Source organism: Ranitomeya variabilis, chromosome 5 (genome assembly GCF_051348905.1).
Source record: "Ranitomeya variabilis isolate aRanVar5 chromosome 5, aRanVar5.hap1, whole genome shotgun sequence".
Taxonomy (NCBI): Eukaryota; Metazoa; Chordata; class Amphibia; order Anura; family Dendrobatidae; genus Ranitomeya; species Ranitomeya variabilis.
Window position 1 is genome coordinate 5036893 of NC_135236.1, and position 24757 is coordinate 5061649.

Genomic DNA, 24757 nt, shown 5'->3' on the forward strand with positions numbered 1-24757 from the left:
CAGGGAGTGTACAACTTTTACTACTTGTATACTACAATACTGATCACTAATTTTAAAAAAGTACAACACTAAGTGCCATTGTATACAGGAACTCTGTATTTACGGTCAGTGTAAAGATACTACAGTGATCACTGGTGACATTATACACAGGAGATCTGTATAAGGTGTCAGTGTACAGGTAATACAGTGATCACCGCTGCCAGTGACATTATACATAGGAGCTTTGTATATAGTATACAGTGTATAGTGTCAGTGTACATGTAATACACTGACTCACTAGTGACGTCTCTAGCTGAAGTCCTTCATCTTTGCTTTTCATTTTCATCCAGCACAGACTGCCATCACTTAATAATAATAATAATAATAATAATCTTTATTTTTATATAGCGCTAACATATTACGCAGCACACATTATCATTGCTGTCCCCGATGGGGCTCACAATCTAAATTCCCTATCAGTATGTCTTTGGAATGTGGGAGGAAACCGGAGAACCCGGAGGAAACCCACGCAAACACGGAGAGAACATACAAACTCTTTGCAGATGTTGTCCAAGGTGGGATTAGAACCCAGGACTCCAGCGCTGCAAGGCTGCTGTGCTAACCACTGCGCCACCGTGCTGCCCAATTTTGCCACACTTCTGCAACTGAACTCACCACACTTCTTCCAGCCAGGACTCGTCTCTGCATAAAATAACACAGTTACCTAGAGCATGGCTTCCAGACCACATTCCCCACTTTTTCCCTTTCTTCTATACCATGTTCCAAATTATTATGCAAATTATATTTTTCTCAGATTTTCCTAAATGGTCTGTGCAAATGACAGTGTAATAAAAGTCATCACCCGTTAGAGTATACATCGAATTTTATTGGAGAAACCTCCCAATGATAACATTATAATCTCCAAAATGAATAAAAACTCAAAATGCACTGTTCCAAATTATTAGGCACAGTAGAATTTCTAAACATTTGATCTGTTTTAAAGAACTGAAAAGTCTCATTTGTGGAATTTTCAGCATTAGGAGGTCACATTCACTGAGCAAAAAAGCTATTTAACTCCAAAACATCCTAACAGGCCAAGTTACATGTTAACATAGGAACCCTTCTTTGTTATCACCTTCACAATTCTCGCCTCCATTGAACTTGTGAGTTTTTGGAGAGTTTCTGCTTGTATTTCTTTGCATGAAGTCAGAATTGCCTCCCAGAGCTGCTGTTTGATGTGAACTGCCTCCCACCCTCATAGATCTTTTGCTTGATGATATTCCAAAGGTTCTGTATAGGGTTGAGGTCAGGGGAAGATGATGGCCACACCATGAGTTTATCTCCTTTTATGCCCATAGCAGCCAATGACTCAGAGTTATTCTTTTCAGCATGAGATGGTGCATTGACATGCATGAAGAAGATTTTGCTCCAGAAGGCACAATTCTTATTTTTATACCATGGAAGAAAGTTGTCAGTCAGAAACTCTATATACTTTGCAGAGGTCATTTTCACACCTTCAGGAACCTTAAAGGGCCCTACCAGCTGTTTCCCCATGATTCCGGGCCAAAACATGACTCCTCTACCTCCTTGCTGACGTCACAGCCTTGTTGGGACATGGTGGCCATCCACCAACCATCCACTACTCCATCCATCTGGACCACCCAGGGTTGCTCGACACTCATCAGTAAACAAGACTGTTTGGAAATCAGTCTTCATGTGCGTCTGGGCCCACTGCAACCATTTCTGCTTGTGAACACTGTTTAGGGGTGGCCGAATAGTAGGTTTATGCACCACAGCAAGCCTTTGAAGGATCCTACACCTTGAGGTTCGAGGGACTCCAGAGGCACCAGCAGCTTCAAATAACTGTTTGCTGCTTTGTAATGGTATTTTGGCAGCTGCTCTCTTTATCCAATGAATTTGTCTGGCAGAAACCTTCCTCATTATGCCTTTATCTGCATGAACTCTGTCTGTGCTCTGTTTCAGTCACAAATCTCTTCACAGTATGATGATCACTCTTAAGTTTTCGTGATATATCTAATGTTTTCATACTTTGACCAAGGCATTTGTTATGACCTGGTGGTTAGGAGCACCTGGAATGACCTGATGGTTAAACTAGATGACAGGACAAGCTCTGGGGAGTGGGATCTCTGCTGACCGCAAACCCTAATTCTATTATACACACTAGAAATAGCCGTGGAGCGTACCTAACTCTCCCTAGACGCCTCTTCACAGCCTAAGAGCTAACTACCCCTAAAGATAGAAAATAAAGCCTTACCTTGCCTCAGAGAAATTCCCCAAAGGAAAAGGCAGCCCCCACAAATATTGACTGTGAGTTAAGTGGAAAGTCACAAACACAGGAATGAAACAGGTTTTCAGCAAAGGAGGCCAGACTTACTAAATAGACTGAGGATAGGAAAGGGATCTATGCGGTCAGCACAAAAAAAAACTACAAAAAGCCACGCAGAGTGTGCGAAAAGACCCCCGCACCGACTCACGGTGCGGAGGTGCCACTCTGCACCCCAGAGCTTCCAGCTAGCAAGGCAATATCATGTTAGCAAGCTGGACTAGAACTTAGCAAGTACTAATAAATATATTCAGTACACAATGAACAACAAATGAACTAGCAGGGACTTAGCTTCTGCTGGAGTAGACAGGTCATCAGAAAGATCCGAGAGAGATATGAACCAATACCGATACATTGACAGCTGGCATGAAGTAACGATCTGAGTGGAGTTAAATAGAAAAGCCAGCCTAGCCACAAACGAGGGCACCTGAGGAAGCAACCTCAGAACCAGCAGTTCCACTCACAGCCACCAGAGGGAGTCCACGGACAGAACTCGCTGAAGTACCATTCATGACCACAGGAGGGAGTTCGAGAACGGAATTCACAACAGGCATTGCACTATTTGATGCTTTTCAGCAGCAGAGAGATCCTTTTTATTTCCCATTTTGCTTGAAACCTGTGGTCTGCTTTATAATGTGGAACATCATTTTAAGTAGTTTTTCTTTAATTAGAATCACCTGGAAAACTAATGATCACATGTGTTTAAGATTGATTTCAGTGATCCATTGAGCCCTGAGACACAATACCATCCACGAGTTTATTTGAAAAACAAAACAATTAAATCTTTATGACACTTAAATCCAATTTGCATAATAATTTAGAACATGGTGTACACTAGACATCTGAATACAGAGGTGCACCCACAAACAATATATAATTGGTTATTATGCAACCTCATAGATTGTAAGCTTGCGAGCAGGGCCCTCATTCCTTTTGGTATCTGTTGATCTATGTGTTTATTGTTATGCTTAATGTCCATTGTCTGTACAAGTCCCCTCTAAAATGTAAAGTGTTGGCACTATAGAAATAAAATTATTATAATTATTATTATTAACTGACCATTCCAAATATAAATAATAATCCACCACTGTGCACCCACTAACTATAAATAGCCACTTTCCCCATTTAATATATAAATTAATGAGCACCTGTACTCTTTCCCCCAATTCATTACCAGTCACTTCATCCTCAACGCCCCCCACTATGTACCTACCACTCTAACCCTAACCCCGATTCATTATAGTTACATGCCCCTCCCACCCCAATTCATTGTCATGTCTTTCTCTCTCACCCTCTATTCATTATCAACTGCTCTACCCCACATTCAATACATCATTTACTTCCCCACCCTTAAAATTCATTACTTGTTCTTCCCCTAGATCATCATTTGCTCTCCCCACCCCCTCTTCAATTGATCATTTGCTCTCCCCACCCCCACCTTCAATTAAATTGCTGTCCCCTGTCCCTCACACTGAATTTATCATTTTGCAGTCCCCCCACTTTAATTTGAAGTCCCCTTCATTCATTGCAGTCCCCGATCACCCCCTCACTTCATCTGCAGTGCCCCTTCATCATTTGCAGCCCCCTATCCCCCTTCCATTTCATCATGAGCAGTCCCACATCAGACACATTTCATCATGTGCAGTCCTGCAGTCCCCTTCTCCCACTTCATCATGTGCAGTCCCCTTACCCCCCACTTCATCATGTGCAGTCCCCTTACCCCCCACTTCATCATGTGCAGTCACTCTTACCCCCCACTTCATGTGCAGTCCATCTTACACTCCACTTTATGATGTGCAGTCCCAATTACCCCCACTTCATGTGCAGATCACCTTACCCCCCACTTCATCATGTGCAGTCCCCTTTAACCCCCAATTCATCATGTGCAGTCCCCCTTAACCCCCACTTCATCATGTGCAGTCCCCCTTACCCCCCACTTCATGTGCAGCCCCACTCCCCCTTCATCATGCGCAATCCCCCTTACCCCCACATCATCATGTGCTGCCCCATTCCATCATGTACAGCCCCACTCTCCCCACTTCATCATGTGCAGTCTCCTTTATCCACTAAACTATCATGTACAGCCCCACTCCCCCTTCATCATGTGCAGCCCCACTCCATCATGTACAGCCCCACTCAACCTTCATGTGCAGCCCCACTTACCCCCTCACTCCATCATGTGCAGTCTCCTTTAACCAACAAATTCCATCATGTGCAGCCTCCTTACACCCCCCACTTCATAACTTGCAGTTACCCACCAATAAATTTATTTTATAAAGAAAACAAAAAAGTTCTTCATACTTACCTCACCAGTCGCTCCCCTGCAGTGCCTCTCTGCTCCTAGCATCCGGGTCATGTCGGCGTGTGCGTGAGGACGCCATCGCGCATGTCCAACAGCTAACCTGGAAGTATAGAGAACATGAAGGGAGCAGTAGCTGCGCAGCCGTCAAGGTGACAGCCAAGCATAGCTCCTGGCCCCAGCGCAGACGTGTGCGCTAACTGATGCGGCTGTGTCTGCTGCCAGCCGCGTCACAGTACAGCAGACATGGCTGCTCACAATTTGCTGTGTGGCTGTAGCCACCACCAGGCAGCCGGCCCTGAACAGCTGCTGGGGGAGCGGCCTGGGGGGCATTTGCCTCTTTGCCACCTGGGCCAGTCAGCCCCTGAGCATGGCAATGGCTTGGTGATGTTTACAGTGATGCATGGCAGTGGCTTGGTGATCTCCACAGTGAAAGATGGCGGGGGCTGAGTGATTTTTACAGTGCAGCTCTAGGGCTGGAGAAGTGCAGTGTGTGGAAGCAAAGATACATTCTACAGTGGTTTGCGAAAGTATTCACTCCTGTCCTGTTTGGGCATTTTTCGTGTTTTACTACCTCACAACTTGAAAATTTCACTTTTTTTGACAGTTTGCATCAGTTCATGTAAACGTGCCTACAATTGTGAACATTTGATTTTCCTGTTATGAAGCAAACAATAGGACAAAATAACTGTAAACTCCAGTGTGTATAACTATTCACCGCCCTAAAGTCAGTACTTTGTGGAGCCTCCTTTTGCTGCAGTTATAGCTGCAAGTCACATTGGGTCAGTCTCTGTGAGCTTTCCACATCTGACCACTTGGATTTTGCCCATTCCTCAAGGCAAAACTGCTCCAGCTCCTTCAGGTTAGATGGTTTCCTCTGGCGAACAGCGATCTTCACGTCTGACCACAGATTCTTCATTGGATTAAGGTCTGGGCTTTCTCTAGACCTCTCCAGAACATTTACATGTTTCCCCTTAAACCACTCGAGTGTTGCTTTACCAGAATGGCAGGTTTTGTTGAGGTACCATGTTCTTTCCATTTGAGGATAATGGATTTGATGGTGTTCCAGGGGATCATCAGAGATCGAGATATTTTTATTTTTTTTTTTTTATAACCCAACCATGACTTGTACTTCTCAACAACTTTGTCCCTGACTTGTTTGGAGATCTCCTTGGTCTTCATGGTGTTTGGTCAGTGGTGCCTCTCGTTAATGGTGTTTGGTTAGTGGTGCCTCTTGTTAATGGTGTTGCAGCCTCTGTGGCCTTTCAGAAAAAGTAAAGCATAAATACTGACAGACGTGTGACACTTAAATTTCCCCTTTGAAGATGGGGTGAATAATTTCACAAGCCACTGTACCAAGTATCAGGAAATCCTAGGAGACGGCTTGTCTTCTGTGAGGAGCTAAATTTTGGCCACCAACAGACCTTCTATCAGGACAGTGATCCCAGCACTTCACAGTCCACGGAATCTAGGTGTCTGAAATCCTCGCAGATTCTGGAAAGGCAGTTATAGTCACCTGAGCTGAAATCCATAGAAAGTCATTGGTGAAGATGTGGCTGCATCAATATTCAGCATATAAGATCCATTGTACATGAGGACTGGGCTAATATTCCTCAGAAACATTGGTAAGAGGTGGTGTCTGGTTGTGCGTTGTCTGCAGCAGGTCATCACAGCCAGAAGGGCAGCTGGTCACACAAACCAGAGGGGCAGCAGGTCACAACAGCCAGACATGCTGTACTAAGTGCTAAAGATGCAGGTCATGAATTAGGGAATATTTTATTGCAGGAGTATATACTGTGGGATATTCTACATATAGAGAATGAAACGTCATTGCAAGATCTGAAAAATGAGAAAAATTCTTTATTAAATTAACAAGACCAGCCGAGACCCCAACAGAGTCATGTTTTATCTGACCGTTGTGTGACGTGGGCGGTACATGTTTGGACAGTGATGCTAACAACATGAGAGCTATGGTGATGTTCGTGCTCCCTGTGACATACAGGACACCATTAGAACTGGGCTCACAGGCTCCAAAATGCGGAAACACAAAATCAGGGGAAAGGCACGTCTGGTGGGAGATTAAAGCTGGCGTCCAGGAAGATGGTCAGAGTCCCCAGAGTGGTGAAAATGATGAAAGTCCAGAGAAAGAGGCGGTCGACCACCATCGCAACGTACTGCCAGTCCTCCTTCAGCTGCCACAGGAAAGACAGAGGAATCAGCAGTAACTTATACTCCTGGCAGAGCTCAGTCTACAGGGCTATAATAATACACTGCTCAAAAATAACAAAGGGAACACTTAAACAACAGAATATAACTCCAAATAAATCAAACTTCTGTGAAATCAAACTGTCCACTTAGGAAGCAACACTGACTGACAATCAATTTCACATGCTGTTGTGCAAATAGAAAAGACAACAGATGGAAATTATCAAGACACTCAATAAAGGAGTGGTTCTGCAGGTGGGGACCACCGACCACATCTCAGTATCAATGCTTTCTGGCTGATGTTTTGGTCACTTTTGAATGTTGGTTGTGCTTTCACACTTGTGGTAGCTTGAGACGGACTCTACAACCCACACAAGTGGCTCAGGTAGTGCAGCTCATCCAGGATGGCACATCAATGCGAGCTGTGGCAAGAAGGTTTGCTGTGTCTGTCAGCGTAGTGTCCAGAGGCTGGAGGCGCTGCCAGGAGACAGGCCAGTACACCAGGAGACATGGAGTGGGCAGCAGGAGGGCAACAACTCAGCAGCAGGACTGCTACAGTCACCTTTGTGCAAGGAGGAAGAGGAGGAGCACTGCGAGAGATCTACAAAATGACCTCCAGCAGGCCACAAATGTGCATGTGTCTGCACAAACTGTTAGAAACCGACTCCATGAGGATGGTCTGAGTGCCCGACGTCCACAGATGGGGGTTGTGCTCACAGCCCAACACCGTGCAGGAGGCTTGGCATTTGCCACAGAACACCAGGATTGGCAAATTCGCCACTGGCGCCCTGTGCTCTTCACAGATGAAAGCAGGTTCACACTGAGCACATGTGACAGACGTGACAGAGTCTGGAGACGCAGTGGAGAGCGATCTGCCTGCAACATCCTTCACCATGACCGGTTTGGCAGTGGGTCAGTAATGGTGTGGGGTGGCATTTCTTTGGAGGGCCGCACAGCCCTCCATGTGCTCGCCAGAGGTAGCCTGACTGCCATTAGGTACCGAGATGAGATCCTCAGACCCCTTGTGAGACCATATGCTGGTGCGGTTGGCCCTGGGTTCCTCCTAATGCAGGACAATGCCAGGCCTCATGTAGCCGGAGTGTGTCAGCAGTTCCTGCAAGATGAAGGCATTGAAACTATGGACTGGCCCACCCATTCCTCTGACCTGAATCTGGGACATCATGTCTCGTTCCATCCACCAACGTCACGTTGCACCACAGACTGTCCAGGAGTTGGCGGATGCTTTAGTCCAGGTCTGGGAGATCCCTCAGGAGATCATCCGCCGCCTCATCAGGAGCATGCCCAGGCGTTGTATAGTAGGGAGGTCATACAGGCACATGGAAGTCACACACACTACTGAGCATCTTTTTCTTGTCATGAGGCATTTCCACTGAAGTTGGATCAGCCTGTAATTTGACTTTCCACTTTGATTTTGAGTATCATTCCAACTCCAGACCTCCGTGGGATATTAGTTGTGATTTACATTGATTATTGTTATGTTTTATTGTTCTAAACACATTCCACTATGTAATGAATAAAGATTTACAACTGGAATATTTAATTCAGTGATATCTAGGATGTGGTATTTTAGTGTTTCCTTTATTTTTTTGAGCAGTGTATTATTACTCCTTGAGGAGCTCAATCTATAGTGTTATAATACTATTATTTCTCCTGGCGGAGCTCAGTCAATAGGGCTATAATACTATTATTACTCCTAGAGGAGCTCGGTCTATAGGGCTATAATACTATTATTACTCTTGGAGGAGTTCAGTCTATAGGGCTATAATACTATTATTACTCCTGGAGGAGCTCAGTCTATAGGGCTATAATACTATTATTACTCCTGGAGGAGCTCGGTCTATAGGGCTATAATACTATTATTTCTCCTGGAGGAGCTCAGTCTATAGGGCTATAATACTATTATTACTCCTGGAGGAGCTCAGTCTATAGGGCTATAATACTATTATTACTCCTGGAGGAGCCCAGTCTATAGGGCTATAATACTATTATTACTCTTGGAGGAGCACAGTCTATAGGGCTATAATACTATTATTACTCCTAGAGGAGCTCGGTCTATAGGGCTATAATACTATTATTACTCTTGGAGGAGCTCAGTCTATAGGGCTATAATACTATTATTACTCCTGGAGGAGCTCAGTCTATAGGGCTATAATTCTATTATTACTCCTTGAGGAGCTCAATCTATAGGGCTATAATACTATTATTACTCCTGGAGGAGCTCAGTCTATAGGGCTATAATTCTATTATTACTCCTGGAGGAGCTTGGTCTATAGGGCTATAATACTATTATTACTCTTGGAGGAGCTCAGTCTATAGGGCTATAATACTATTATTACTCTTGGAGGAGCACAGTCTATAGTGTTATAATACTATTATTACTCCTGGAGGAGCTTGGTCTATAGGGCTATAATACTATTATTACTCTTGGAGGAGAATTACTCTTGGAGGAGCTCAGTCTATAGTGCTATAATACTATTATTTCTCCTGGCGGAGCTCGGACTATAGGGCTATAATACTATTATTACTCCTGGAGGAGCTCGGACTATAGGGCTATAATACTATTATTACTCCTGGAGGAGCTCGGACTATAGGGCTATAATAGTATTATTACTCCTGGAGGAGCTTGGGCTATAATACTATTATTACTCCTGGAGGAGCTCAGTCTATAGGGCTATAATACTATTATTTCTCCTGGAGGAGCTCAGTCAATAGGGCTACAATACTATTATTTCTCCTGGCGGAGCTCGGACTATAGGGCTATCATACTATTATTACTCCTGGCGGAGCTCAATCTATAGTGCTATAATACTATTATTACTCCTGGAGGAGCTCGGACTATAGGGCTATAATACTATTATTTCTCCTGGCAGAGCTCAGTCTATAGGGCTATCATACTATTATTACTCCTAGCGGAGCTCGGTCTATAGGGCTATAATACTATTATTACTCCTGGAAGGGCTCAGTCTATAGGGCTATAATACTATTATTACTCCTGGAGGAGCTCAGTCTATAGGGCTATAATTCTATTATTTCTCCTAGCGGAGCTCAGTCTATAGGGCTATAATAGTATTATTACTTCTGGCAGAGCTCAGTCTATATGGCTATAATACTATTATTACTCCTGGAAGGGCTCAGTCTATAGGGCTATAATTCTATTATTACTCCTGGAGGAGCTCGGTCTATAGGGCTATAATTCTATTATTACTCCTGCAGGAGCTCAGCCTATAGGACTATAATACTCTTATTTCTCCTGACGGAGCTCAGTCTATGGGGCTATAATATTATTATTACTCCTAGCGGAGCTCAATCTATAGGGCTATAATAGTATTATTACTCCTGGAGGAGCTCAATCTATAGGGCTATAATACTATTATTACTCCTGGAGGATCTCAGTCTATAGGGCTATAATACTATATTACTCCTGGCGGAGCTCCGTCTATAGGGCTATAATACTATTATTACTCCTGGCAGAGCTCAGTCTATAGGGCTATAATAGTATTATTGCTTCTGGCAGAGCTCAGTTTATAGGGCTATAATACTATTATTACTCCTGGAAGGGCTCAGTCTATAGTGCTATAATACTATTATTTCTCCTGGCAGAGCACAGTCTATAGGGCTATAATACTATTATTACTCCTGGAGGAGCTCAGTCTATAGGGCTATAATACTATTATTACTCTTGGAGGAGCACAGTCTATAGTGTTATAATACTATTATTACTCCTGGAGGAGCTCAGTCTATAGGGCTATAATACTATTATTACTCTTGGAGGAGCTTGGTCTATAGGGCTATAATACTATTATTACTCTTGGAGGAGAATTACTCTTGGAGGAGCTCAGTCTATAGTGTTATAATACTATTATTACTCCTGGAGGAGCTTGGTCTATAGGGCTATAATACTATTATTACTCTTGGAGGAGAATTACTCTTGGAGGAGCTCAGTCTATAGTGCTATAATACTATTATTTCTCCTGGCGGAGCTCGGACTATAGGGCTATAATACTATTATTACTCCTGGAGGAGCTCGGACTATAGGGCTATAATACTATTATTACTCCTGGAGGAGCTCGGACTATAGGGCTATAATAGTATTATTACTCCTGGAGGAGCTTGGGCTATAATACTATTATTACTCCTGGAGGAGCTCAGTCTATAGGGCTATAATACTATTATTTCTCCTGGAGGAGCTCAGTCTATAGGGCTATAATACTATTATTACTCCTGGAGGAGCTCGGACTATAGGGCTATAATACTATTATTTCTCCTGGCAGAGCTCAGTCTATAGGGCTATCATACTATTATTACTCCTGGAGGAGCTCCGTCTATAGGGCTATAATACTATTATTACTCCTGGAAGGGCTCAGTCTATAGGGCTATAATTCTATTATTTCTCCTAGCGGAGCTCAGTCTATAGGGCTATAATAGTATTATTACTTCTGGCAGAGCTCAGTCTATATGGCTATAATACTATTATTACTCCTGTCAGCGTTCAGTCTATAGGGCTATAATTCTATTATTACTCCTGGAGGAGCTCGGTCTATAGGGCTATAATTCTTTTATTACTCCTGGAGGAGCTCGGTCTATAGGGCTATAATTCTATTATTACTCCTGCAGGAGCTCAGCCTATAGGACTATAATACTCTTATTTCTCCTGACGGAGCTCAGTCTATGGGGCTATAATATTATTATTACTCCTAGCGGAGCTCAATCTATAGGGCTATAATAGTATTATTACTCCTGGAGGAGCTCAATCTATAGGGCTATAATACTATTATTACTCCTGGAGGATCTCAGTCTATAGGGCTATAATACTATATTACTCCTGGCGGAGCTCCGTCTATAGGGCTATAATACTATTATTACTCCTGGCAGAGCTCAGTCTATAGGGCTATAATAGTATTATTGCTTCTGGCAGAGCTCAGTCTATAGGGCTATAATACTATTATTACTCCTGGAAGGGCTCAGTCTATAGTGCTATAATACTATTATTTCTCCTGGCAGAGCACAGTCTATAGGGCTATAATACTATTATTACTCCTGGAGGAGCTCAGTCTATAGGGCTATAATACTATTATTTCTCCTGGCGGAGCTCAGTCAATAGGGCTACAATACTATTATTACTCCTGGAGGAGCTCGGACTATAGGGCTACCATACTATTATTACTCCTGGAAGGGCTCAGTCTATAGGGCTATAATAGTATTATTACTCCTGGAGGAGCTTGGTCTATAGGGCTATAATAGTATTATTACTCCTGGAGGAGCTCAGCCTATAGGACTATAATACTGTTATTTCTCCTGACGGAGCTCAGTCTATGGGACTATAATATTATTATTACTCCTGGCGGATCTTGGTCTATAGGTCTATAATATTAATACTTTGTTGTTTTCCATCCTCTTGCCCCATGGCTTCTCTTTTCTGGTTAGTAACTGGTGGTATTATGGTGCAGTTGTCTTTAGTGCCCCCCACTTGCACGATACTCACAGCATCGTAGTCCTCCTGCTCCTGCAGCTGCTGGGCGAGGTACCGGATGGCGCTGACCGCTGACTGTAGATCTGGAGGTAGAGTGAGACCCAGACTGGGACCATCCAGGAACCACTTCATGTCTCTGGAGAAGGCCTCTGCCTGGTACCTGAGTGGTCAGAGGACTCCAGAAATCAGTCCCTGATAAACGAACCCACAGCCAGAGTGGGCAATGCTGGTCTCCGCAGTATGAGAGCCTGGAGTTCCCCACTTTTATCCATCACCCCTGGTACACAGCCCCACACCTGGGGGGGTCACCGCGGGCCTCAACAGTAATGGAGCTTGGAGTCCCCCGATATTATCCCCCATCACCCACGATCCGCGGCCTCACACATGGGGTGGGCACTAGAGATGAATGGACTTATTCGGAAAATGCCAATCTCAAATTTGGCACAAACTTTGCACATTCAGATTCGTGTTTGTGCTTTTTTCTTAAAACTCTGCAAATATCGGTCAAACTTCAGTAAATGACCAAGTTCACTAAGTTTCACATGCCAGTGTTTCTGGTAGCAGCACGGGCCGCAAAACGTCCCAAACACTGATGACTTATGGATGATATCCCTCTGTCATTAGTGTGACATGTTCTGGCGCCTGGGAATCAGCGGTACTGTACGCGCTGTTCCCCTGCGCTGGGTGCTGAAGGCATCTCCCATCACTGTTCTTGCTCAAGCTGCAATCAGCGTTAGCAGGGGATAATGTTGAGTTATATTTAACTGTTAATGGGGTATTCATCAGCCACCGCCTGCGCTATAAATACAAAAATTGATATGGGTTCCCATGTATTTTTGCTAACCACCCAGGCAAAACTGACAGCTGCAACCTGCAACCTCAGCAGTCAGCTTCAGCAAGGGTGGTAATCAAGAATAGATCACCACTCTGTATTTTTTAATTATTTACATAAATAATTTAAAAAAACAGCGTGGGGTCGTCCCCAGTTTTGACAACCAGCCAAGCTAAAGCAGACAGCTGGGGGCTGGTATGTTGAGGCTGGTAAGGGGCCATGGCTATGGCACCCCCAGCCTAAATATAGCACTCGGCAGCCACCCATCTATTAGATGCTCCAATGCTGGTGCTTTGCCCGTCTCTTCCCATTTGCCCTGTAGCAGTGGCAAATGGGGTTCATCTTTGTGGGGTTGATGTCACCTTTGTATTACCTGGTGACATCAAGCCCACGGCTTAGTAATGGAGAGACATCTACAGTTAAGTCCATAAATATTTGGACAGAGACAACATTTTTCTAATTCTGGTTATAGACATTACCACAATGAATTTTAAACAAAACAATTCAGATGCAGTTGAAGTTCAGACTTTCAGCTTTCATTTGAGGGTATCCACATTAAAATTGGATGAAGGGTTTAGGAGTTCCAGCTCCTTAACATTTGCCACCCTGTTTTTAAAGGGACCAAAAGTAATTGGACAGATTCAATAATTTTAAATAAAATTTTCATTTCTAGTACTCGGTTGAAAACCCTTTGTTGGCAATGACGGCCTGAAGTCTTGAACTGATGGACATCACCAGACGCTGGGTTTCCTCCTTTTGGTCCCTTTAAAAACAGGGTGGCACATGTTACGGAGCTGAAACTCCTAAACCCTTCAACCAATTTTAATGTGGATACCCTCAAATGAAAGCTGAAAGTCTGAACTTCAACTGCATCTGAATTGTTTGGTTTAAAATTCATTGTGGTAATGTCTATAACCAAAATTAAAAAAAGGTTGTCTCTGTCCAAATATATATGGACTTAACTGTATAAGACACCTATCCATTACTAATCCTATAGCTATATGGTAAATAAAGACATAGCCAGAATAAAGTCCTTCAATTGAAAGAATGACGCAGACACCTTTAATGAATCTAAATTAAAACATACTCACGTTATTGCCCATTCCTTTGAAGCCCTCGTCTCCTGTAATAAAATAAATATCCCTCACCTGTCTGTCGCTCTGTCCCACGCCGTAATCCATATCTGGGGATTAACAATTTTCAACCTGGACGGTGCCAAGATGCGACCATCTAGGTGCATCCTGGTGCTTTGCCTGGCTCTTCCCACTTGCTCTGTGTCGGTGGCAAGTGGGGTTCATATTTGTGATGTCACCACACAATACAAAGGTGACATCAAGCCCATGGCTTAACAACAGAGATGCGAAAACTCATGAATGAGCTGCTGCGAGCACAGCATCAGTGACCAGCGGTGACGGCATCAATGTTACTGCCGGTCACCGAGGCTGCATTCCCAGATGCACCCCTGAACTGAGGTGACCAACACTCCGGTAAGATCAGCACTGCACCATGAGACTTTTTCATGGTGCTAGCGGGGATCTCACTGAGGTCACCGCAGTTCAGGGGCCCAGCTGGGAACACAGCCTCAGTGACCGGCGGAAACCTTGATGATGTCACTGCTCGTCTCTGAGGCTGCGCTTGCAGCAGATCATTCATGAGTTTTCGCATCTCTGTTGTTAAGCCATGGGCTTGGTGTCACCTTTGTATTGTGTGGAGACATCACAAATATGAACCCCACTTGCCACCGACACAGGGCAAGTGGGAAGAGCCAGGCAAAGCACCAGGATTGGTGCATCTTATAGATGTGCCTTTTCTGGGCGGCTGCGGGCTGCTATTTTTAGGCGGGGGGGCCATATTCATGGACCCTTACCAACCTGAGAATACCAGCCCCCTGCTGTCTGCTTTAGCTTGGCTGGTTGTCAAAAATGGGGGGACCCCATGCCTGCCATTTTTTAAATTATTTATTTAAACAATGAAAAAAACAGTGTTCCCGATACCTCTATTCTTGATAACCAGCCCTGCTAATGCTGACAACTGAGGGCTTCTGCCCACAGCTGCCAGTTTTGCTTTGCTGGTTATGGAAAATAGAGAGGAACCCATGTCAATTTTTCTTTAGTTTTAATGATTTATTTATAGAGCAATTGATGGGTAAATTGATGCCACTTTTCCTGGTGTCTGCCCCAAATTTTAGCTGTTTTGGCAGCTTTTTGCCCCCCCGCAGGTGTTGTCTATGCGTTTGGTTTTGCCTCCCATTGAAGTCAGTGGGTTTTGGGTATGTTCGACAAACCATTCTGCGAACATTGGCGCATTTGCCGATCCCAACTGAACCTTGAAAGGTTTGCTCATCTCTACACGTCACCCTGAGTAAATGGCCTCATAACCAGGGTGGGCACCTCTGACCTCCACAGTATGGGAGCCTGGAGTCCTCCTCTATTACCCATCACCGCAGTACATGGCCTCACACGCAGGGTGGGCACCGCTGGCCTCCACAGTAAGGGAGCCTGGAGTCCCCCTCTATTATCCATCACCCCCAGTACACCCGCTGGCCTTCCTGTTACTATCATCACCTCATTACGGAGTAGATGTGTCCTCGTCTGCGGATGGCTGAGACTCGTTACCTACCGTTCTGGTTTGGGGAAGATGAAGTCATTTTCAGGCCTCCGTATAAAGTACTCGTCCGCGTGTCGTGGAGCGGCAACAGTCCGTACTGGTTGAAGGGTCACTACGGGGGGCTCAGGCTTAGGACGACTGATCCGGAGATATCGGGGCAGAAGTAGGATGAAGATCTAAACATAGAAGGGCAACATTAACACAAGGAGAGCTCTTCTCCCCGATACACAGCCTCACAAATGTGGAGCACCACGCACGCAGCGCACCATACCTGCCGCACCCAGTGGGGCATATGGTGGGTGTTAGGGGAGCGGTGGTGCAGATTCAGGACCACCACACTCAGGATGACGGAGAAGGTGACGAGGATCATAGCGAACATCAGGTAGTTGACAATGATGGGAACGGCCAACGAGGTCTCCGGGACCTTATCAGCCAAAAGCAGCAGGAAGACGGTGAGGGTGAGGAGGGCGAAGATGGAGAGGGTCATCTTCTCACCTGGAGGAACACGGAATAGGAAGGACGACCAGAGGGAAGATCATGGAAAAACAGCATATACAGCGTCCTACTACACCGCTGTCTGTATAAACTGTCCTACTATACCACTGTCTGTATATACTGTTCTACTTTACTGCTGTCTGTATCTTCCATCCTACTTCACCGCTGTCTATATACACTGCAGTACTACATCGCTGTCTGCATATACCGTCCTACTACACCACTGACTGTATATAATGTTCTACTATACCGCTGTCTGTATACACTGCAGTACTACATCGCTGTCTGCATATACCGTCCTACTACACCACTGCCTGTATATACTGTCCTACTATACCGCTGTCTGTATACACTGCAGTACTACATCGCTGTCTGTATATACCGTCCTACTACACCACAGTCTCTATATACCATAAACATAAGGATGAATGACCTCGGGGAGATCAAAACATCCAACACCGCAGAGACACACCATCACGTGTTTCTCAACGCAGTGATCCAGAACACTGTCCACATCCCTAAAGGGAAATATGCAAATGCATGTAGAAAAGCCGCGGAGACACCATCACGTGTTTCTCAACGCAAGCAATGAATAACCAGGTCTTTCACCGGGAAGGAACAACCACACTGATGAGGGGCAAATACCCCAAAACAGCTGTCTGTGGATGTGGAGCGCCCCCACCGCCGCAGGGCCGAGGGGTACCCGGTACCGGGCCTTTCTGTCTCGGTTCTGGGATTGTCACGGTGGCTAGACCCGGTCCGTGACCCTGCTGAGGGGCGTCCAATGAAAGTTGAGAGTGATAGTGGTGTGGTGCAGGTCGCGATGAATAACGAGGACACAGGGTTGCAGTCTCTTTACCTCTTTACTGAAGGCTTCAAGATCCTCAATCCAGAGTACGGTTAACTGGGATATCTGAGACCGGCCGGTCCGATGGCACCTCCAGAGTTCCCTTTGCAGGTGGAAATCTGTGCCTTCCTTCTAGCGCTTGTGTGTTGTAGTCCTTCCCTGCTCAGCACCACGGGATAGTCCTCACAACTGTTGTGTCTGTTTCTGAAGTACCCTCACAACTGATTCTGATGTTCTTCTCTGTCCCCCAGATGATATGGCTAGGACGCACCCGTATGACAGGTAGGCCTGGAGTTCTTCCGGGACCCTAGTGTCGCCCCTCTCCCACTGTTGCCCCCTATGTCTGCTTAGGTGATTTAGGTGAGACAGCCCGCCTATAACTGACTGTCCTGCCGTAGGTTTAAAGTTTTGCTTGGAGCCTAATACTTCCTCGGCGTTCCGGCCACCGGCTACGCGCCTCAGTAGGATGTTGCCTCGGTCTTACAGCACGACTCCTACTGGTGTTATCTCCTTGTTGCGTTGATCTCGTTTCTTACTCTTCACAATAAACCTCGCTTCTTGTCCTTTCTTAGGGTACCGCCACAATGAAGTGCAGGCGCAGTCCCGTAACGTTCTTCCTGTTCGCTAGGCCTCTGTCAGGATCCCACCCCTGACAGGGACCCCTCTGAATCTTCCCCCACAACACCCTCTGCCACAGGATGTTGCCTGGTTCCAACCCAGTCAGCTTCTCTCTAACTTTCTATCTAACCCCCAGTTTTACCAGATTGTGAGGAGTGGCCTAATACATAGCGCCCTTAGCTCCCCCTGGAGGCCAGACTGTGAAGTGTATTGGTGTCTGTGATACCTGGTCAGGTGAACTCCTTCAGTGCCATCAGACGTACCATAGCCCCCTTAGCGGCGGAGCATCAGTACTGCAACGACCAGGACTCTAGGGCGCTGCAGATGGATACCATGTTTTGGCATAGGTGGTTTTCCTTTATTGGATGCTGCCCTTCCCGTGGTTGTTCCTTCCCGGTGAAAGACCTGGTTATTCATTGCTTGCATTGAGAAACACATGATTGTGTCTCCGCGGCTTTTCTACATGAGTCTGTATATACCGTCCTACTACACCGCTGTTTGTATATACTACACTACTTTTCTGTTGTCTGTATGTATCGCCCTACTACACCTCTCTCTGTATATACCATCCTACTACACAACTGTCTATATACACTGCACTTCTACACCGCTGTCTATATACACTGCACTTCTACACCGCTGTCTATATACACCGCACTTCTACACCGCTGTCTATATACACCGCATTTCTACACCGCTGTCTATATACACCGCACTTCTACACCGCTGTCTATATACACCGCACTTCTACACCGCTGTCTATATACACCGCACTTCTACACCACTGTCTATATACACCGCACTTCTACACTGCACTTCTACACCACTGTCTATATACACCGCACTTCTACACCACTGTCTATATACACCGCACTTCTACACCACTGTCTATATACACCGCACTTCTACACTGCACTTCTACACCACTGTCTATATACACCGCACTTCTACACCACTGTCTATATACACCGCACTTCTACACCACTGTCTATATACACCGCACTTCTACACCACTGTCTATATACACCGCACTTCTACACCACTGTCTATATACACCGCACTTCTACACCACTGTCTATATACACCGCACTTCTACACTGCACTTCTACACCACTGTCTATATACACCGCACTTCTACACCACTGTCTATATACACCGCACTTCTACACCACTGTCTATATACACCGCACTTCTACACCACTGTCTATATACACCGCACTTCTACACCACTGTCTATATACACCGCACTTCTACACCACTGTCTATATACACCGCACTTCTACACCACTGTCTATATACACCGCACTTCTACACCGCACTTCTACACCACTGTCTATATACACCGCACTTCTACACCACTGTCTATATACACCGCACTTCTACACCACTGTCTATATACACCGCACTTCTACACTGCACTTCTACACCACTGTCTATATACACCGCACTTCTACACCACTGTCTATATACACCGCACTTCTACACCACTGTCTATATACACCGCACTTCTACACCACTGTCTATATACACCGCACTTCTACACTGCACTTCTACACCACTGTCTATATACACCGCACTTCTACACCACTGTCTATATACACCGCACTTCTACACCACTGTCTATATACACCGCACTTCTACACCACTGTCTATATACACCGCACTTCTACACCACTGTCTATATACACCGCACTTCTACACCACTGTCTATATACACCGCACTTCTACACCACTGTCTATATACACCGCACTTCTACACCGCACTTCTACACCACTGTCTATATACACCGCACTTCTACACCACTGTCTATATACACCGCACTTCTACACCACTGTCTATATACACCGCACTTCTACACTGCACTTCTACACCACTGTCTATATACACCGCACTTCTACACCACTGTCTATATACACCGCACTTCTACACCACTGTCTATATACACCGTACTTCTACACCGCTGTATATATACACTGCACTTCTACACCGCTGTCTATATACACTGCACTTCTACACCGCTGTCTATATACACTGCACTTCTACACCGCTGTCTATATACACTGCACTTCTACACCACTGTCTATATACACCGCACTTCTACACCGCTATGTCTTCATCACAACACTTTCCAGCTTGACTAGCCCTCCTCTACGCTACTGCTTGCGGTGGAGATATGAGCCCATCAGTCAGTACAGTTTGTTACCTGCATCCGGGGGCAGATAAAACACAAAGATGGCAAGGATGGTAATGAGGACACATGGGACAATGATGTTGACGATGTAGAACAAGGGTTTGCGGCGAATCACCAGGTAAAAGGTGATATCTTCATAGGTCGGGTCTGTGGGGAGAGTGTTTTTCCGGGAAGATCGATGGCGAATCTCCCACTGACCATTCTCTGCAAGTATATGAGTCTCATCAGCCACGGTCTATGCAGCAATGGGACCCGCACACACCATGAACATGTCCTCACCCGTGAAGGTGTTTGGAAAGATGACCACTTGTGTTATTTCCTTTCCTTGTGAATCTCGGGGATGCTCTAGGGTGATTTCATCCGCTCCATAAGTTTGAGACCGGAACACCATGCTGCAGTTCTGCCAGTCAAAGGGAAAGTACTTCACCTAGACAAGAAGGATGTAGAGGACCATGGAGAAGGTCAGCGACCATGGGTGGAGGCCTGTGAAGCCAATATGGCAGAAGGATGCAGATGGTCTCCTCACCTCAATGCTGCAGCTGCTGTGATACAGGGATGGCGGGTGCCACGTCACATTCCCCTTCCAGTTAATCAGGACTTCCACCGCTAATGCAACGTCAAACTCGCCGTCATTGCTGCCAAAATGAAGAAAGACTAGGTGATGGTGGGAGCCCGAGGCCGCAGGAGCGCTATCACTGCAACTTGCCTCATGAACATACTCACTTGTTCATGAGCACGATATCTGGCTTCCAAACCTGATCAGAGGGGATCCGCAGGGTCTCGATACCACTGTATTGTTTGGGGTCCCAGGTGAGTCTAAGATCATTCCAAGCCTGTACAAAGCAGAAAATCACATCCAACACTGAAGAGAAGCAGCATGGTGGCTCCAGATCCATGTGAAGAGTGCACCGTTTGATGGAACCCCCATGTTTCCTGAGTGGGGTTCCCTAGACAGGTAGCATAACCTCGTCTATGTATTTGTGGTGTCAACAACCCAATGCTAGGAAGGTACAACCCCTAAAATGGTAAATATGTAGAAAGGAGACCTCATCCGCCGACCACCACTTACCAGATTCATGAAGCCCTTAGTTGTCAGCTCTTCATCCTTTTCGTTCTACAGGAGACAAAGGAAACATAAGTCAAGGGACTTTTCTTGTATACTCTTATCTCTCTCATAGACCTGTCTGTGGATACCATGCAAGGTCCATCGTGTCCCCATACAATGGTCTTGAGAAGATAAGGGCTGAAAACTGTGCATGAGGAGGAGCGGGTAGGCTCTAAGGGGGTATGAGCGGACGACACAGTGGCAGCTCTTCCTGGGAGATTCTGGGGCAGAGCGATAGGGATAACATGGCACCCTGTAGTGACATCTCTTCTTGGGGCAGTAGAATGGTGATAGCATGATGCCCTCTAGAGGCAGTAGAATGGGAATAGCATGGCGCCTTCTAGCGACAGCTCTTTCTGGGGCAGTAGAATGGTGATAGCATGGTGCCCTTTAGCGGCAGCTCTTCCTGGGGCAGTAGAAAGGTGATAGCATGGCGCCCTCTAGTGGCAGCTCTTCCTGGGGCAATAGAATGGTGATAGCATGGCGCCCTCTAGCGGCAGCTCTTCCTGGGGCAGTAGAATGGTGATAGCATGGCGCCCTCTAGCGGCAGCTCTTCCTGGGGCAGTAGAATGGGGATAACATGGTGGCCTCTAGTGGCAGCTCCTCCTGGGACAGTAGAATGGGGATAACATGGTGCCCTCTAGCGGCAGCTCCTCCTGGGGCAGTAGAATGGGGATAACATGGTGCCCTCTAGCGACAGCTCTTCCTGGGGCAGTAGAATGGGGATAACATGGTGCCCTCTAGCGACAGCTCTTCCTGGGGCAGTAGAATGGGGATAACATGGTGCCCTCTAGCGGCAGCTATTCCTGGGGCAGTAGAATGGGGATAACATGGTGCCCTCTAGCGGCAGCTCCTCCTGGGGCAGTAGAATGGGGATAACATGGTGCCCTCTAGCGACAGCTCTTCCTAGGGCAGTAGAATGGGGATAACATGGTGCCCTCTAGCGACAGCTCTTCCTAGGGCAGTAGAATGGGGATAACATGGTGCCCTCTAGCGGCAGCTCTTCCTAGGGCAGTAGAATGGGGATAGCATGGTGCCCTATAGCGGCAGCTCTTACTGGGGCAGTAGAATGGGGATAACATGGCGCCCTCCAGCGGCAGATCTTCCTAGGGCAGTAGAATGGGGATAGCATGGTGCCCTATAGCGGCAGCTCTTCCTGGGGTAGTAGAATGGGGATAACATGGTGCCCTCTAGCGGCAGCTCTTCCTGGGGCAGTAGAATGGGGATAACATGGTGCCCTCTAGCGGCAGCTCTTCCTGGGGCAGTAGAATGTGGATAACATCGCGCCCTCTAGCGGCAGCTCTTACTGGGGCAGTAGAATGGGGATAACATGGCGCCCTCCAGCGGCAGATCTTCCTAGGGCAGTAGAATGGGGATAACATGGTGCCCTCTAGTGACAGCTCTTCCTGGGGCAGTAGAATGGGGATAACATGGTGCCATCTAGTGGCAGCTCTTACTGGGGTAGTAGAATAGGGATAACATGGTGCCCTCTAGCGGCAGCTCTTACTGGGGCAGTAAAATGGGGATAACATGGTGCCCTCTAGCGACAGCTCTTCCTGGGGCAGTAGAATGGGGATAACATGGTGCCCTCTAGCGACAGCTCTTACTGGGGCAGTAGAATGGGGATAACATGGTGCCCTCTAGCGGCAGCTCTTACTGGGGCAGTAAAATGGGGATAACATGGTGCCCTCTAGCGACAGCTCTTCCTGGGGCAGTAGAATGGGGATAACATGGTGCCCTCTAGCGACAGCTCTTCCTGGGGCAGTAGAATGGGGATAACATGAGGCCCTCTAGCGGCAGCTCCTCCTGGGGCAGTAGAATGGGGAAAACATGGTGCCCTCTAGTGGCAGCTCTTGCTGGGGCAGTAGAATGGGGATAACAGGGTGCCCTCTAGTGGCAGCTCTTACTGGGGCAGTAGACTGGGGATAACATGGTGCCCTCTAGCAAAAGCCCTTTCTAGGGCAGTAGAATGGGGATAACATGGTGCCCTCTAGCGGCAGCTCTTCCTGGGGCGGTAGAATGGGGATAACATGGTGCCCTCTAGCGGCAGCTCTTACTGGGGCAGTAGAATGGGGATAACATGGTGCCCTCTAGCGGCAGCTCTTACTGGGGCAGTAGAATGGGGATAACATGGTGCCCTCTAGCGGCAGCTCTTACTGGGGCAGTAGAATGGGGATAACATGGTGCCCTCTAGCAGCAGCTCTTACTGGGGCAGTAGAATGGGGATAACATGGTGCCCTCTAGCGGCAGCTCTTACTGGGGCAGTAGAATGGGAATAACATGGTGGCCTCTAGCGGCAGCTCTTACTGGGGCAGTAGAATGGGGATAACATGGTGCCCGCTAGCGGCAGCTCTTCCTGGGGCAGTAGAATGGGGATAACATGGTGCCCGCTAGCGGCAGCTCTTCCTAGGGCAGTAGAATGGGGATAACATGGTGCCCTCTAGCGGCAGCTCTTCCTAGGGCAGTAGAATGGGGATAACATGGTGCCCTCTAGCGGCAGCTCCTTCTGGGGCAGTAGAATGGGGATAACATGGTGCCCTCTAGCGACAGCTCTTACTGGGGCAGTAGAATGGGGATAACATGGTGCCCTCTAGCGGCAGCTCTTCCTGGGGCAGTAGAATGGGGATAACATGGTGCCCTCTAGCGACAGCTCTTACTGGGGCAGTAGAATGGGGATAATATGGTGCCCTCTAGTGGCAGCTCTTCCTGGGGCAGTAGAATGGGGATAACATGGTGCCCGCTAGCGGCAGCTCTTCCTAGGGCAGTAGAATGGGGATAACATGGTGCCCTCTAGCGGCAGCTCTTACTGGGGCAGTAGAATGGGGATAACATGGTGCCCTCTAGCGGCAGCTCTTCCTAGGGCAGTAGAATGGGGATAACATGGTGCCCTCTAGCGACAGCTCTTACTGGGGCAGTAGAATGGGGATAATATGGTGCCCTCTAGTGGCAGCTCTTCCTGGGGCAGTAGAATGGGGATAACATGGTGCCCGCTAGCGGCAGCTCTTCCTAGGGCAGTAGAATGGGGATAACATGGTGCCCTCTAGCGGCAGCTCTTACTGGGGCAGTAGAATGGGGATAACATGGTGCCCTCTAGCGGCAGCTCTTCCTAGGGCAGTAGAATGGGGATAACATGGTGCCCGCTAGCGGCAGCTCTTCCTGGGGCAGTAGAATGGGGATAACATGGTGCCCTCTAGCGGCAGCTCTTCCTAGGGCAGTAGAATGGGGATAACATGGTGCCCTCTAGCGGCAGCTCATACTGGGGCAGTAGAATGGGGATAACATGGTGCCCGCTAGCGGCAGCTCTTCCTGGGGCAGTAGAATGGGGATAACATGGTGCCCTCTAGCGGCAGCTCTTCCTAGGGCAGTAGAATGGGGATAACATGGTGCCCTCTAGCGGCAGCTCTTCCTAGGGCAGTAGAATGGGGATAACATGGTGCCCTCTAGCGGCAGCTCTTCCTGGGGCAGTAGAATGGGGATAACATGGTGCCCTATAGCGACAGCTCTTCCTGGGGCAGTAGAATGGGGATAACATGGTGCCCTATAGCGACAGCTCTTACTGGGGCAGTAGAATGGGGATAACATGGTGCCCTCTAGCGGCAGCTCTTCCTAGGGCAGTAGAATGGGGATAACATGGTGCCCTCTAGCGGCAGCTCTTCCTGGGGCAGTAGAATGGGGATAACATGGTGCCCTATAGCGACAGATCTTCCTAGGGCAGTAGAATGGGGATAACATGGTGCCCTCTA

At 47.0% G+C, this 24757-nt stretch overlaps 1 protein-coding gene across 3 annotated transcripts in view; it reads right to left on the reverse strand.

Moving 5' to 3' along the window:
- Nucleotides 1–6462: 6462 nt before the first annotated feature.
- CHRNB1 (cholinergic receptor nicotinic beta 1 subunit) overlaps nt 6463–24757 on the reverse strand; it is a 50716-nt gene continuing 32421 nt past the window's right edge. For 2 of the 3 annotated variants that reach the window (XM_077261492.1, XM_077261494.1), the window contains 9 exons: nt 20979–21023; nt 20633–20742; nt 20436–20544; nt 20189–20336; nt 19922–20113; nt 16029–16252; nt 15770–15933; nt 12331–12478; nt 6463–6814 (listed from right to left, as the gene is read on the reverse strand). In XM_077261492.1, the coding sequence (XP_077117607.1) occupies nt 6674–6814; nt 12331–12478; nt 15770–15933; nt 16029–16252; nt 19922–20113; nt 20189–20336; nt 20436–20544; nt 20633–20742; nt 20979–21023 (1281 nt within the window). In that variant the 3' untranslated portion in view covers nt 6463–6673. The remainder of the gene's footprint in view (nt 6815–12330; nt 12479–15769; nt 15934–16028; nt 16253–19921; nt 20114–20188; nt 20337–20435; nt 20545–20632; nt 20743–20978; nt 21024–24757) is intronic. The other variant, XM_077261495.1, reaches the window with a different exon arrangement.